Raw genomic sequence first — 13937 nt, 5'->3', positions numbered from 1 at the left:
AATCAAATTGAGTTTTATCTTGAATAAACCTGACATGCAAAAAAAATTAAGAAAATAATCATAATGAAATGCCATACCTGATTAAGCAGATTCAATTCTCCCTTCCAGAAAAATCCAACTATTCAAGCCCATTTCATTTTCAGAAAAATCAACGATCCCTAAAATTCATACAATCAAATTAGGGTTTCGATTTTTTTTTTCTCAAAAAAAAAAATTGTCTAACAGTTACAGAGTAAGGTTGGTGAGTATAAACTATATATGGTGGACCTGTACATGCCTATTTGCATGATAATATTAAATAATATTATTTTTTATTAATTAATTGCATTTTTTGAGAATTTTCTTTATTATATTTATTCCAAAAAATTAATAACTAAAATATCCTTTAGGATTTATTTAATTATTAAAATTTGCTTAAAAGGTAAATTTGGTGTAAAGATGACTCTTTCACTTCAGTAAAGAATTGTATATTCAAATTTAATTAATTTGAGATTAAATTAACTAATAATTGTTTTTGTGAATGGAAATAATTAATTTTGTGCATTTTAAAATACTGATAATTGTTTGGTAAGGAGACGTTGTATTTGGAAAGTGATTTTTTTTTTCTTTTTTCTTTTTTGCAGGGGTATTTGGGTCAAAGTTGACAAGAAAAGCTCGAGTTGTCTCAGTAAGTTAGTCCAAGATTCCTGCCATGTCTTAGTTTCATAGTTTATAATATTTATTTTTCCTTTAAATTGTTTCATGTTGTTTTGGACCAATTTGGATAATTGGTCAGATCATGTTGGTCATGTTGGTCAGATCATGTTGACATTATCAAAGAAAATAATATATGAACCAGCCATTCATCTCCTCTCCTTACAACTGAAATCTTCATAGCAGAACTGGAAGTTGATCTACGTTGCACATTAAACTGAGGTTGCTAATTTTCATGTTAGTTCATTGATCAGGTTCTCAGAAATGATAATTGCAGGGGATAGTTTCGGACCAATTTGGATAATTCTCGGAAACAGGAATCTAGTATTCTTGATTCTATGTTAACAAAGTGCAAAGACCTATTATTCTTGGTTGGTCATATCATGTTGGTGTTATCAAAGAAAGAAGATATGGACCTGTCATTCATCTCCTCTCCTTAAAATTGAAATCTTCAAACCTCTTGGGTTTTATAAATTTTTCCTGTGATAACAATGATAAAGCGAAAGAAAATGACTTTGGCTTATCAGATGCCAGGACTGACTCTTTCTGATTTTCACGACCATCGTAATGAAGGTAGCACCGAAAGTTGCTGGTAATCAACTATTCTACATTATAAAGTTGCTGCCTTTAACACATTAAGATGAGTTTGATAATAGGTATAATTTTATTCTTTATTTTTCCTGCACTTCAGGAAGCTGAGCATTATTACCCGAAAAAAGCGGAGCCCTGCTATGGGGATGCAGTACAGAGGATGGGTCTACAGAGGGTGCTGCCAAGGTGGGGATTATTTTAAGGGAGAACTATCCTTGTTCTAGCTCATTTAATATGTTCACTGTCAGAAGGGAAAGTCGTCAGTTTAAGAAACATGCCCAATCTTTTCAAAATTTTGACACTGAAATATGATTAACCAGGTGAATGGTATTATAACGAAAAAATAATTGTATGAACAAAGTTTATAATGACTGCTTCCACAGTCCAGACTGGCCTGGTTAGGAAGTCAGCAATTAGCTGATTGAAATTCAAGCTGGTCCATATCCAAGATATTGATCTTGTTGCTCCGCATCTCACGCATTTTCTTGCTTGTAAAACTATGTCTCATTCTGTCTTTGATAAAATTCGAGTCGTTTTTCTAAATGGAAAATGTATTATTCAGTGGATCTGTATGCAGCTTAGATGAATTTGGCAGAAATTGATAGGGATGTAAAGCGCATAACCATTTCCTTGAGATATTGGCTTAGCCTTCAGATGTCAGCTATGTCTCAGAAATGCATTATTCTCTGAAATTATTGGCTTCCATCACTGCTCATGCCTTTTCTAGTTACACCCTTGCTTGTATGACCCCCAACTCCAGCTACGTGATCTATTTTTCTTTCCTCCGTTATACAGGTGTGGAGATATTCTGATAGTCATGCTGGATCGCATACACATGAATACATGCAAGCAAGCAGCTCGCCCTGATTGCTTTCCTGCGAATTATATCTTATGCAGCCATTCTCATCAACACAACTGTAATGGATATGGAAGAGTTTTTCATTCATCACCTGCTCAAAATTTAATTATCTTTGTTAGCCAAATAACTAAATTCAAATCTGCTCAGTTGTTCAAGAATTTGAGCAGTCTTTTTCCATTGGAAATAAGAAAGTCCTCGAGCCTCATGGCAAAGAGCTGTTGCTCAGTGAGAGCTAAGTTCTCATAGTAAACTTGCTTGATTAAGAAACTCCTGAACATATCACATTGATCAGTTGTGTGCATATCTGTTAAGTGCCATCTACAGAAGCTCTCTAGTCCATCTTTGAATACCGGAAACCAAAGCACACCGGAAATGGCGAGGTCGTTGAACAGATCAATTGCAGCTCTACTTTTCCAGGAACTATCTGCCTGCATTAATTACATAACATTCGAGTCAAGACTAATTGCGTTGCCAAGTCAGCCAATATAAACACCCAGATTGCTATAGTTAAGCTCAATTACTAAAAACGCTAGTAATTTGGAGCAGTTGGGTCTGAGGTGTTACATCTCTTACCAGATTTAACAAAGTTGATTTATGCTGACGGATGTAGTCTCTTGATCTTAGATCAGCCTGCATTCAGTTCAATATTATAAATTTCAAGGAGTTCACAAGAAACCTTTTGTAACTTGATTCAATGAGATTTTCACCTGTCGGACCGGCTCTGGTAAATGATACTGGCGAGTTATTTTGGCAATGTTGATGGCTGTATCTAGTGATACTCGGTGACCAACTGAAATATATATAGGATCTTGTGAGCCTCTAGGTGATCTCATTGCCTGTTAAAAAGAAAATACAGAAATGATTTGAAGACACTTCTGGCTGCATAGAGCAAAACTAGATAGTTTATATATATATATATGTATATATATATGAATCTCTTACTGCTCCCCATATGGAGCCAGAGTTTCCCATCAATTTAACAAAATCTTCACCCCTTCTTCTTCCAGCTTGAAGAAGTCTTGTCACTTCCTCTTCATTAAGACCATCCACATAATGCAGCTGAAACACATACCCAAAAAGAAGGGAAAATTGGGAACAAGTCAGAAAAGAAGAAACAATCACATTCCTATGAATCCCAAATGAGCAGAAGACCAGAAGGAAATTGACATTTTGACAAGGTCTTAATAATATTAGCATAATCAGAACTTACATTCTTTCCAACTCCAATGGTGGGAAGATTAGCCAGAACCCCCAGATGACAAGCCAAGCCAAAACCTGTATAAGAATTCTTTTATAGTTTTAACTGATTTTCCAGAAGAGAATATATAGGGAAAAAAAAGGTTTCTAATTATATATAGGTAAGAAACCAATTCACCATTAAAAGAAATTTTAAAATGTAAAATTGTAAATTCACTCCATCATTCTATTTCTACCCAAGCTAAACAAAATGATCACTCTTATCCTAGTGCTCAAAAATTGTCCCCCAATAGAATAAATTAAGCAAATAATCTATATTGAATTGCAATCCAGTTCAAATATAAAAGCTAGCCTGCTCACAGAAAAAAAAATCATGGAAATAATTACAAATAAAAGGAAAGAAATAGTTTCTTTAAGGATATAATTTATGAAGAAATTAATAGGTCGTTCCATGGAGATAATGTACAAAAGGAGACTTGCCTCTAGGATGAAGCATTCCATTGCCATCAACCATTATCACCTGTGAGCAAAGAGTATGAGATAGTGAAATGCAGCCTACTCTAATCTCTATAACATGGTGGAAACAAAGCAAGCAGCAGAATATAATTAATTAAAAAAATATACAAGAAAAAAAAAATATAACAATTAATTTAATGCATGAAAAAAATAGAAAGTCACTTCACCTGTGGGTAGTAAGGACTTTGATTGTTCTTCATCTTCTCAATAAGTGGTAGAAGTATTGGAACCTAAAATGAGAGAAGAATGATGAAAAAATCACAAAGGGTATCAGAAAATTATATCAATAAAACAAAAGCTGGTTCTCGTAAATGTGAAAGAAAAATTAGGAGAACCTCTCTGAAGGCAAGAAAGCCAGCGATATAAGGGACTCGGAGACGAACAAGAGAATAATCCTGGTAAACAATTTGGAGACTCTGAAGATCCAAAACGACGAGAGACCCACAGGCAACAGATGGGTCTTCTTTCAAGAAGCTAACATCAACTCCACCCACATACTTCAACACCAATTGATGACCACCATGTTCTTCAACGCTGGTTTTGTTTCTTGATGATGTGGGTAGTTTCCATTCGAAATCATCCTCGTCGATCAGTCTCCTTTTCAGCGAATGCTGAGTCCTGCAACAACAACAACAACCCACATGGATTTTGTTTTAGCTTTGGATTAAAAGAGGAGGATGAATCAAGAAAGGTCGAGATTTCAGAGATGAAACGAACTCTAGCCAACTGGGCATCTTATGATGTTGCTGATTGTGATCTCCTGCACGCTACTTGTATTCATAATCTAGCAGAGCACTTGCGATAAATCAATCTGCATAAAAATGTCACTGTCTTAACTTTTGACTTTCCAGCTACTGAGAACTTTACCTTCCCCCCCCCCCCCCCCCCCTTTTTTTTCCAAGTGCCTTTCTAATTAAGTAATCTCATATATTTTTCAAATATTTTTTTATTAAATTCCAAGATATTACTACTATATTAAAGCTAAACAAAATATTCTTAGATGCTTGTAACTTTATCGTTATTAATTATAGGTTACTATCTTAACATTTTCATCATAATTTTTAATATTTAATTTGTATAAAAATATAATTATTTATAAAAGGTATTAATTTTTTAATTCAAACACCATAGTTACTTTTATAATTTCTTAAAAATTGTTTTGTCATTTACTTTTTTATTTTTAATTATTTAAAATTTTCTATTAGTAGGGAAATTTATTAAGATTAGAGTAATTATATGAAATAAAGATAATTTAATCAAATTAAATGTTATTTTATTGTAATTTAAGTGATTTAATTATTTTTCATACCGGGAAAACATACCACCATTATGCTATTTACTTGTTACTCAAGCTTAAGCATTTTATTTTTTCGGATCCCAAAGTTTTTGCAATTTACATTTCAGACTCTAAAGTCCTTGCAATTCAAGAGACTTGCATTGCCAAACTCACCGCCCAATATATTACAGCACACAATCAAACTGTTTTCCGAGAATCTAATGTATGGTAATCTCCTTTATAACAGCAAGTGGGAAAAATCTGCAAAATATGCCAGGGAGCTAGATTAACACCAAACAGAAAGAGCGTTGTTGGTCTTTCGCAGGGAACTATCTTTCTTCTTTGAATTACTCTTGGCAGTTCAGGCTCGAATCCAAAAACAACAGCATTTCAATTAGGCATTAATCTGCATAAATCATTATTAAGAACTGTTCCTTAATAGTAGCATGTGTCCAAACATAATGTTAGCATGTTTACCTTCTATCGTGCATGATACTACTCCTTTCGTATCCATGCATACTCACAATTGTTTCCCCATTTGAACTGCAGTATAAACCAAAGCCATTTTCAAAGATCCCTAAGCCCACGAGGTGAAAAATTTTAAAGATTTAAGTTAATAATATTGTTTTTTTTTTTCTTTTTCAAAGTGGCAAAGAATTCTTACCCCTCTTCCTCTACCTTGTGCTGTCTCTCTTCCACCGCCCCTGCCCCTGCCTCTGCCCCTGCCATAACCATATTCTCTCCTATTTGACTGTCCTTCCCCTCTTTCATGGGCATGTCCTGTTTCTTGTTCTCTCTGGCCTTTCCCTCCCTTTTCAACTTGTCCTTTAACTTGCCATTTACCATTTCCTAGTCCCCCTCCCCTCCCTTGACCTCTACCTCTTCCTTTGACTGTACCTTGCCCCATTTCAACTGAGCTATTCACTTGGTTATTGTTCTCTTTCTGCCAAAACACACGCAGAGAGAGAGAGATTAAATAATTAGCTAAAATTGAAACAATTTACAATAATTTTTTTTAAAAACGTGTAGATTGATTTAGAACGACAAGTTCAGTTCAAATACAACATGCTTGACCTAACTTAAACCTAGGAAGTCAAAGTTAGTGACTTATGCGTCCACATTGTTCAGCATAATGTTCCTTTTACATCTATCTACACGACACTAGGTGGTTCTAACAAAGGATATGAAGAAGCAGGTCCATAGAAGCATGGAAGGTAAAGCCTATGGCACTAGGTGAATGAAATGGTAGTATCACATATAGGGATGTAAAGGACCCGCACTTAGTTTTGAAGAGTTCAAACTTGGTTATCAAAATTCTTTCGATGAATTGAACTCTGAACTCAAGCAAAATTTTAGAAGACTAGAGCTTGGCCCGTTAAGGAAACAAGCCAAGTCAAACCAAGCTTTTACCATTCTGAAGCTTGAAAAGCTCACCAAGCTGCTTAACTTATTGATAACCCTAGTAAATATAGGGTTAAGATAATAAATTTATAAATAATTTTATTAAATGAGCATATTAATGGGTCAGATCACAAACCTTTTAAAAAACGAGCTAGGAAGCCTTAACAAGCTCAAATTTAGTTCATTTAGAAACAAACCAAGCCAAGCTGAACTTTTAGCCAAGCCTTAACTAGTTCACAAGTAACTTATTTAATTACAGCCCTAATCATGCGTAAGCCTTGTAAGTGGTGAAAGAAAGTGCACAAGAGGCATGCTTCCAGTGCAAGAAGGCAGCCGAAAACTTTGTCAGTTGAAGTTATCAGTAAACTGTATTAAAAAGCTTTAGATATCAAGAAATCCTCAAGCCTCAAATCAAAAACTGGATGCCAAGTAGGAAGAAAATTTCCAAGTGGAAGTGGCTTGCTGAGGATTTCCTGAATATCTAGAACCAATCAATCATGGGTCCATTAAGTTCATCTTTAAAGATTTCCAGTGCATCTAAGAAAATATGAAACCTCGTGACACAGAACTTACCAAGTTATTGAAGAGATGATTGCCAGTGATAGTTTTCCAAGATATACTTGGTTCCTGCATATATAGCAAATAAATTAACACTAGTTACAGATCAACATGAGGCCAAGGATCACTAACCACTTCCATCTCTTTAGATTAAGGGAACTGAAGACCTTTCTCTTCAATTGGATCCAGATTAATATTTTAAAAGAATACATCCCTTAAAATACATGCAAAAGGATCCGAATACTTCCACATCATCCCTGAACTTAGCCTTAATGCACATTAAAGTCCATAACATCAACCTGTAGCTTAAAAACATTAGAGATAGATTTTAGTAACAGCAAATCATTCTGGCCAAATAGCTATTTCTCCAGCAAACACTGACATGGACTGAAGCATATCCTATAGTAATTTTGTTTTTGCTTAGTTAACTTCTCTCCCCCCTCTCTTCACCTTCTCACTTCCCACCTCTCTCTTATTTGCAATCCAAGATTTATGATTATCCCAGTTCCAAAGCATTTCAAAGCCTAGAAAAATTGAGGTAGAGCCTAGGCACTGCAACTTCAGCAATGCCAGGAATGGAGAACCTAGTTGTTGAATTGGATAGACTAATAGTGCCTCATAGTAATAAATTTTGGCACTTGGTCATATCATACAAAATAAGGGGTATATTAAGGAGGATAACGCCCATAACAAAAATATAGGGCAATGACATGGAGGAGGATATCATCCACATTATCATAATAAAAAAAATCCCCAAAAGGCTACAACGATAACTAGTCAAGATATGCTCTATGAAAATGGCTATTGGGAAAGAAACAGCACAACCACGACATGATCATATGAAAATGTCGAGATAAGCAACAAGCAATAATCCTAGAAACTAGAAAGGTAACACCTGTTTAGAGTAAAATCAAAGATGGTCATTGGATAGAGTTTGACTGTGCCACAGATAATCTATGGACATACCAACATAAAGTTAAGTATACAAAATGAAGAAGAGGAAAGATAAGTATGATATTGATGTGGACCAAAGTAAGTGAAAATGGTATAGTTTCACAAGGTCTTTCAAAAATTTTGGCTATAAAGAGAACAGAATGGGGAAAATGTCCATCAGGACAATTTTAATTAGTTTGGCACAACGATATAGTTGAGCACTTAAAGTCCCTCATTAAGCATAATCCTCCAGATCTCACAGAAGCTCTGTAGGCAGCTGCCTCTAAGAAGTTGTCATTCTTTCCAACTCCCTAAAGAGGAATATCCTGTACAATTCATTGATGTTCCATTTTCATTACCCAATTAATGACCAATTAGAAATGATAAGACTCTGGATAAAATTGGAAAATCAAAGATCTCTTGTTATTATTACATCAAATGGAAGTCAAGATTACTTAAAAAATAAAATACATAAACAGACAATAGAATAAAACCAATTTACCTGATTCAAACAATCAAATTGTTTCAACATTTGTTGAGGCTTCTGGACGTAAACCCTGGATCTTTTATCAGCCTGTGTTTAAAACAAAACAGTAATAGAAGGATCAACCACCAAATTTCCAAAAATTAAGAGCACGTAGCTGTTCGAGTGACTAGCTACACGGAAAAGGCAGAGATTATTCCTACTTATTATCCATTATTTACAGTTTTCTGAACCAAATTACCCATGCCGTTACAACTTTTCAAAACACTAAACTAGAAAAAACCTTCAATAGGTTATAAAATAATTAAGAAAAGGGGGACTAACCACAATTGACTGCTAAGCGTATCACAATCAAATGAATTCAGGTTTGCTTTTATTCAAGAAAGAAAAAGGATGAGGAGGTCAAAGATATGTATTAGAGAGTTGTAGATACTCAATGTCAGAGCTTATATTTTAATGGTTCCATATTTACGTGTTTGACAAGTGAACCAAAAAGTACTAGGATAAGCTAGAGAAGTTAAATACCAACAGAATTATTAGAACTTTTAAAGAACCACTAGCATGTTTATTTAACAAGAGGATGAACAACCAAAACAACCCAGCTGACAGTAAAATCACTCTAAAGATGATCAACACAGACAGTAGACTTATATAAATCCAAAGCATTCAATTGAAAGGAAACAAATGAATGAACTGATGTTGAAAGTTGAAGTTTTACCTGCCGGATAGGCTCTGGCACACGAAACTTGCAAGTCATTTTAACAATTTCAATAGCAGTATCAAGCGATATACGATGACCAATTGAAATAAATATAGGTTTCACAGAGCCCTCAGTTGACCTCATTGCCTGTTAAAGAAACCAAAAATATTATTAAAAATAGTACAGTTAATTTGAAGCACAGTGTTGTGAAGAAAACTTCTGAAGAAGAGAAATCATTGCATACAAAAAAGCAGATGCCTCCATAGCATTTATCAACTCTCTTTAAATGTTAATGTCATATCTGTGGCAATCACAGATGCTTAGAGCCAAGCTGGATGCTATATGCAAGTTTTCATATGTGATAGTGTGACCAGAAAGTAACTACAATCGATAATCATTGAAAAGAACTTCTCAGATTAGTGGCTCCAGCAAAGTGAAAAATTAAAGACATAATTGATTTGAAGGATACATACTACATAGACAAGAAGTAGGAATTACATAGAAATGGTCAATCCCAGAAAAAGTTGATGTATATAAGATTGAATTACTTAACTGGGAAGATTTCAATTTCCCTAAAAACAATATAGCAGTTCAATAGTAAAAGAACTCTCTCTCTCTCTCTCACACACAGATACACGCATATATTATGTGATTTATAAGGAGACTTGAAACACTTTTGCTAAAGCAAGTGCTAAAGCTTATCTTACCGCTCCACGTATGCGCCCAGAGCGTCCTTTCAAAATAATAAAATTTTCACCACTTCTTTGTTTGGCTTGAAGACATTTTCTCACTCCAGATTCAGTAAGACCATCTATGTGATGCAGCTAACATGTATTGAAAGTGCAAATTTGTCAAGATTAAGCCTTAAAAATGAAAAGGATAATTAGGGAATCAGTCTTGAGAAGGAAAGGGTAATTGAAATTTTTTGATTCCCAAATCAGCAGAGAATGCAATACAAAACTTGGGAACTTGGCTGTTTACTAAAACAAAAGTGACTATTAAAATCAGAACTCACTTTCTTTCCAATCCCAATGGTGGGAAGATTGGCCAGAACACCTAGATGACAAGCCATGCCAAAGCCTACATAAGGAACTTTTATGGTTTATAGATATTATTCCAAAGAGAAAAGTCTAGGTAAGAACTTTAATCGAAGCATTATAAGTAGGTTCAGAGGAAAATCCTGAAATTTTTTGATGCAGACAACATATCTAGAGTTCTAGACACCTACAGACATGATTACATGTACATATACTGTTATTCATAAATAGATATAAAACAAAAGCAATAAAACATTGTTTATTTTCATAAAAAGACTGTTTTTTAACCTTTTCATGCAACATGATATGAAGCACAGGGATAATGATCTCATTCTCTTTTTGCCTTTTCTGGTATAATGAAAAGATATTTTCTCTTTTTCTTTGCAAGGTAGATCAAACAAAAGCTGGCACTTCATCTGGTGCTCTTTGCCATTGTTTTAAATAACTTCACATGTTTGAAACCATAGCATGATTTTCTTAGTTTCAATATCCCCAAAACACCTCTTTTGATGCCGATACCAGTATGTTAAGGTCAGTTTAGTTGCTGCGGTAAATTGAACTTGGAAAGTCCAAAAGGGCAGACTTTGGGGTTTTTTTTGGGGGGGTGGGCAGACTCGACTCAAGTCAACAGTAAATCTGCAGTACACCAATTGCTGTTCCATATCAACCACAATGACACCTTGAATTGTATATGGACTACCCTTCTACCAATTAAAGTAGAAGGAAGTTAAAAACTTATAAATTCTTTTATATGCATATATTCAGACAGTAAATTACTAATGTATAGTTATTGCAAAATAATTAAGTTTGAACATAATAGTTAATCTGATCAAAAGCATGACTAAAATACAAAATGTTAATGAATACCAACTGGGGATTGGCTCAGTTGCACATTTCACTTTCATATATTGAGATTACATATACGAAGCATAATGAGGAATTGAATGTTTCATGGAGACTTAAGGAAAAGACACTTGCCTTCAGGATGAAGTATCCCATTACCGTCAACCATAAGTAACTGTTCAACCACATGAAGGGTCTCAAATTAGATGAAATGTATCAGATGCTCTAGTCTACGGAATGGGAATAGAAAAAAGAAGTAGAATGGGACTGTAATGAATACCTGAGGGTAGTATGGATTGTTATTGTTTCTCATCTTTTCAAGAAGCTGTAAAAGTACTGGAGCCTGAATTAGGAGAAGAGCAGCAGAATGCATCAGAGACAAGAGACAGGATTACTCTCGGCACTTTGAAACCATTTGCATTTGAATTGCACCACAGATAGAAAGTTGCATTAAACCATATAATTGTATGCACATCACGAAATAAAAAGAGTAAAGCGTGTCCAAAGAAAACAAAAGCTGCTCTCTCCATTTGGGAAGAATCAAAAAGAGATAAAACTAATAGAAATTGGGAACCTCTCTGAATGCAAGGAAGCCAGCAATATAAGGAACATCAACCGGGACATAAGCAGACTCTTGGTACACAACTTTGCTAGTGCGAAAATCCAAAACGACGAGTGTCCCGCATGCAATTGATTGGTCTTCTTTCACGCAGCTCACATCAACACCACCAACATACTTCAAGACCGCTTGATCATCTTCTTCACCGGTGGATGTGCTTCCATGTATGGGTAGCTTCCATGTGAAATCATCCTCAGTTATTAACCTCGGCTCAAGCGAACGCTGAATCCTGCAAAATGACCCATGTGGGTAATGATAGGCAATTGGGTTCGACTTTGCAGCAATTAAAAGCGAGCGCAACAACATAACCTCATTTTTTTCTTGATAGAATTGATTGAAGAGATTATATAACCATAGTTACGTACTTTATCCAACTCTGCAAAATGTCCGATGTTGAGGTCGACGTTGATGCTGATGACGATGATGATGCTCCTCCTCCTCCTCCGCACATGCCTTCCATAAAAGATTAGTTTATACACTATTTGCTCAATTGCTGTGGAATTGCAATTTCTGCTCTTCTGTGATCTTCAAAATCAACAAGAACAGGCAATAAACAGTACCCACTTCCCGTATAAAGCAAACTATCATATCCAGACTTCTGATTTCTTGCTATTGAAGTTGGTATGTCACTTTTCAACCAAAAGAGAAAAAGGGAAATTACTCATTTGCTTTCCTATTTAGTTCCCGGAAATTCCAAGGACCCATTATTTGAAGTATGCCGAAGCCACAACTCCTTTTCTTCATTGATTTGTTTTGTAAGAGCGAAAAAACTACAAATTTTCCTTTTTCTCAAAATTAGAAAAAAAAAATGGCATTTTTTAATTTTTTAAAATTATTACAAATATAACCTACCATTACTGTTATTTGTACATTATAGATTAACATAATTACTATTATCGATATGTTACCATATTACATTATAAATTTTAAGGTAGAAATAATATAATTTAAAATTTTATGTTAGAATTATTAATCTTTCTATAGATTTTTTGTGATTATTTATTATATTAATCAAATTCTAACTTAGATTTTATCAATTTTTTGAGAACCACTCTGATTATTTACATAATTAAGAAAAGTGTTTAATTCTAATTATATTTAGAAAGTTCAATGATAATTTATTAAAAAAATATTATTAAAAATTTTGCAAAAAAATATTTTATTATTTTAATATTTTTTTTTGAAATGGAATTATTTTAATATTTTTAAAATTAAGTTATATTAAATATTATTTTAAATTAGTTATTAATATTCTATAACTGATATATTTAATAATAGTTTTAAAAATAATATTAAACGGTAATCATATAAACATGTTCAATAAAATGAGGATGATTGCACTCCAAGGTTTAGCCTAGTGGAAAGTGCATCCTGTAGCCTTGAAAGGTCTAAGGTTCGACTCCCTTAACTCCTATTTAAAAAAATAAATAAATAAAATGAGGATGATTTTAATTAAAATAATATCAAAATAATTTGTTATTTTGAAATTATTAATAAAATCTTTAAATAATAATGATAAGAGGAAATTATTATTTTTATCTCAATAGTATAGAAACTTGGTGTCTCATTTTCAAAAATTTTATTAAACATTCTGATTTTTTTAAAAATTTATTAGTTAATTTTTTATTAATTTTATCTGTTAAATATAATAAAAAATTAAAATTATTTTTGATATATAGGGTTTAATTTATAATTTTTTTAAAAATATGATTAATTATTAGACATCAATGATATTTTAATATATTTTTTAAAATTAAATGATTAATTAATAAATTTTTTCATATTATAAAAATTAAATAATAAATTTTTTAATAATAATATTAATAAAATTTTTAAATGTAATTAGTAAGGAAAAGTATTGACTTGATAGTTTTATTAATTTATAAAATTATCAACAATACAAGTTAAGTAGGATGCATTTGATTAAATATTTAAATATATAGTTTAATTAAAAAATATAAAATGAAATTATAATAAAAATATAAAATTTTTTATATTTAATTTTAAATTTTATTGACGTGATAAATTTATATATCAAAATATAATAATTTTATTAATTTTTAATGATTTAAAAAATAACATTTAAAATAATTTCAAACATCATGATTTAATTAAAAAAATAATAATATAGTTGAAATTACAATAAACTTAAAAAGTAAAAGTTTTATGATGGCCTTAAAAAAAATTATTGAAAGAAAAGTTAATTTTTTGCTAGAAAAAAAGGTTAATT

At 32.8% G+C, this 13937-nt stretch overlaps 2 protein-coding genes across 6 annotated transcripts; both read right to left on the bottom strand.

Annotated features, from left to right (window-relative positions):
* Positions 1 to 2205: 2205 nt before the first annotated feature.
* On the bottom strand, positions 2206 to 4735 carry LOC110601527 (endonuclease V). Its single transcript, XM_021738692.2, has 9 exons — positions 4574 to 4735; positions 4192 to 4474; positions 4024 to 4086; positions 3821 to 3860; positions 3354 to 3418; positions 3086 to 3202; positions 2851 to 2979; positions 2717 to 2773; positions 2206 to 2571 (listed from the first exon to the last, which is right to left on the bottom strand). Exons 1-9 carry the CDS (start codon positions 4588 to 4590, stop codon positions 2287 to 2289), a joined length of 1056 nt encoding a protein of 351 aa, XP_021594384.1. The 5' UTR covers positions 4591 to 4735; the 3' UTR covers positions 2206 to 2286.
* A 464-nt stretch (positions 4736 to 5199) lies between these two features.
* LOC110601526 (endonuclease V) lies at positions 5200 to 12449 on the bottom strand. Of its 5 annotated transcripts, XR_002485843.2 has the most exons (13): positions 12073 to 12448; positions 11663 to 11936; positions 11369 to 11431; positions 11224 to 11263; positions 10224 to 10288; positions 9916 to 10032; positions 9227 to 9355; positions 8527 to 8598; positions 7107 to 7160; positions 5797 to 6075; positions 5610 to 5675; positions 5484 to 5538; positions 5200 to 5393 (listed from the first exon to the last, which is right to left on the bottom strand). XR_002485843.2 is itself a non-coding variant. In XM_021738691.2 (12 exons), the coding sequence occupies exons 1-11, from the start codon at positions 12165 to 12167 to the stop codon at positions 5628 to 5630; spliced, it is 1212 nt and encodes a 403-aa protein (XP_021594383.1). In that variant the 5' UTR covers positions 12168 to 12449; the 3' UTR covers positions 5200 to 5538; positions 5610 to 5627. The 5 variants fall into 5 exon arrangements, 4 of the variants coding, with proteins under 4 accessions (XP_021594383.1, XP_021594382.1, XP_043807077.1 ...); XM_021738691.2 differs by having other exon boundaries at positions 5200 to 5538; positions 10224 to 10264; positions 12073 to 12449; XM_021738690.2 differs by lacking the exon at positions 5484 to 5538.
* Between the last annotated feature and the right edge of the window lie 1488 nt (positions 12450 to 13937).

This window comes from Manihot esculenta, chromosome 15, assembly GCF_001659605.2.
Source record: "Manihot esculenta cultivar AM560-2 chromosome 15, M.esculenta_v8, whole genome shotgun sequence".
Taxonomy (NCBI): Eukaryota; Viridiplantae; Streptophyta; class Magnoliopsida; order Malpighiales; family Euphorbiaceae; genus Manihot; species Manihot esculenta.
The sequence above is the reverse complement of the archived record's forward strand: the minus strand, read 5'-3'. Positions and strand labels throughout refer to the sequence as shown.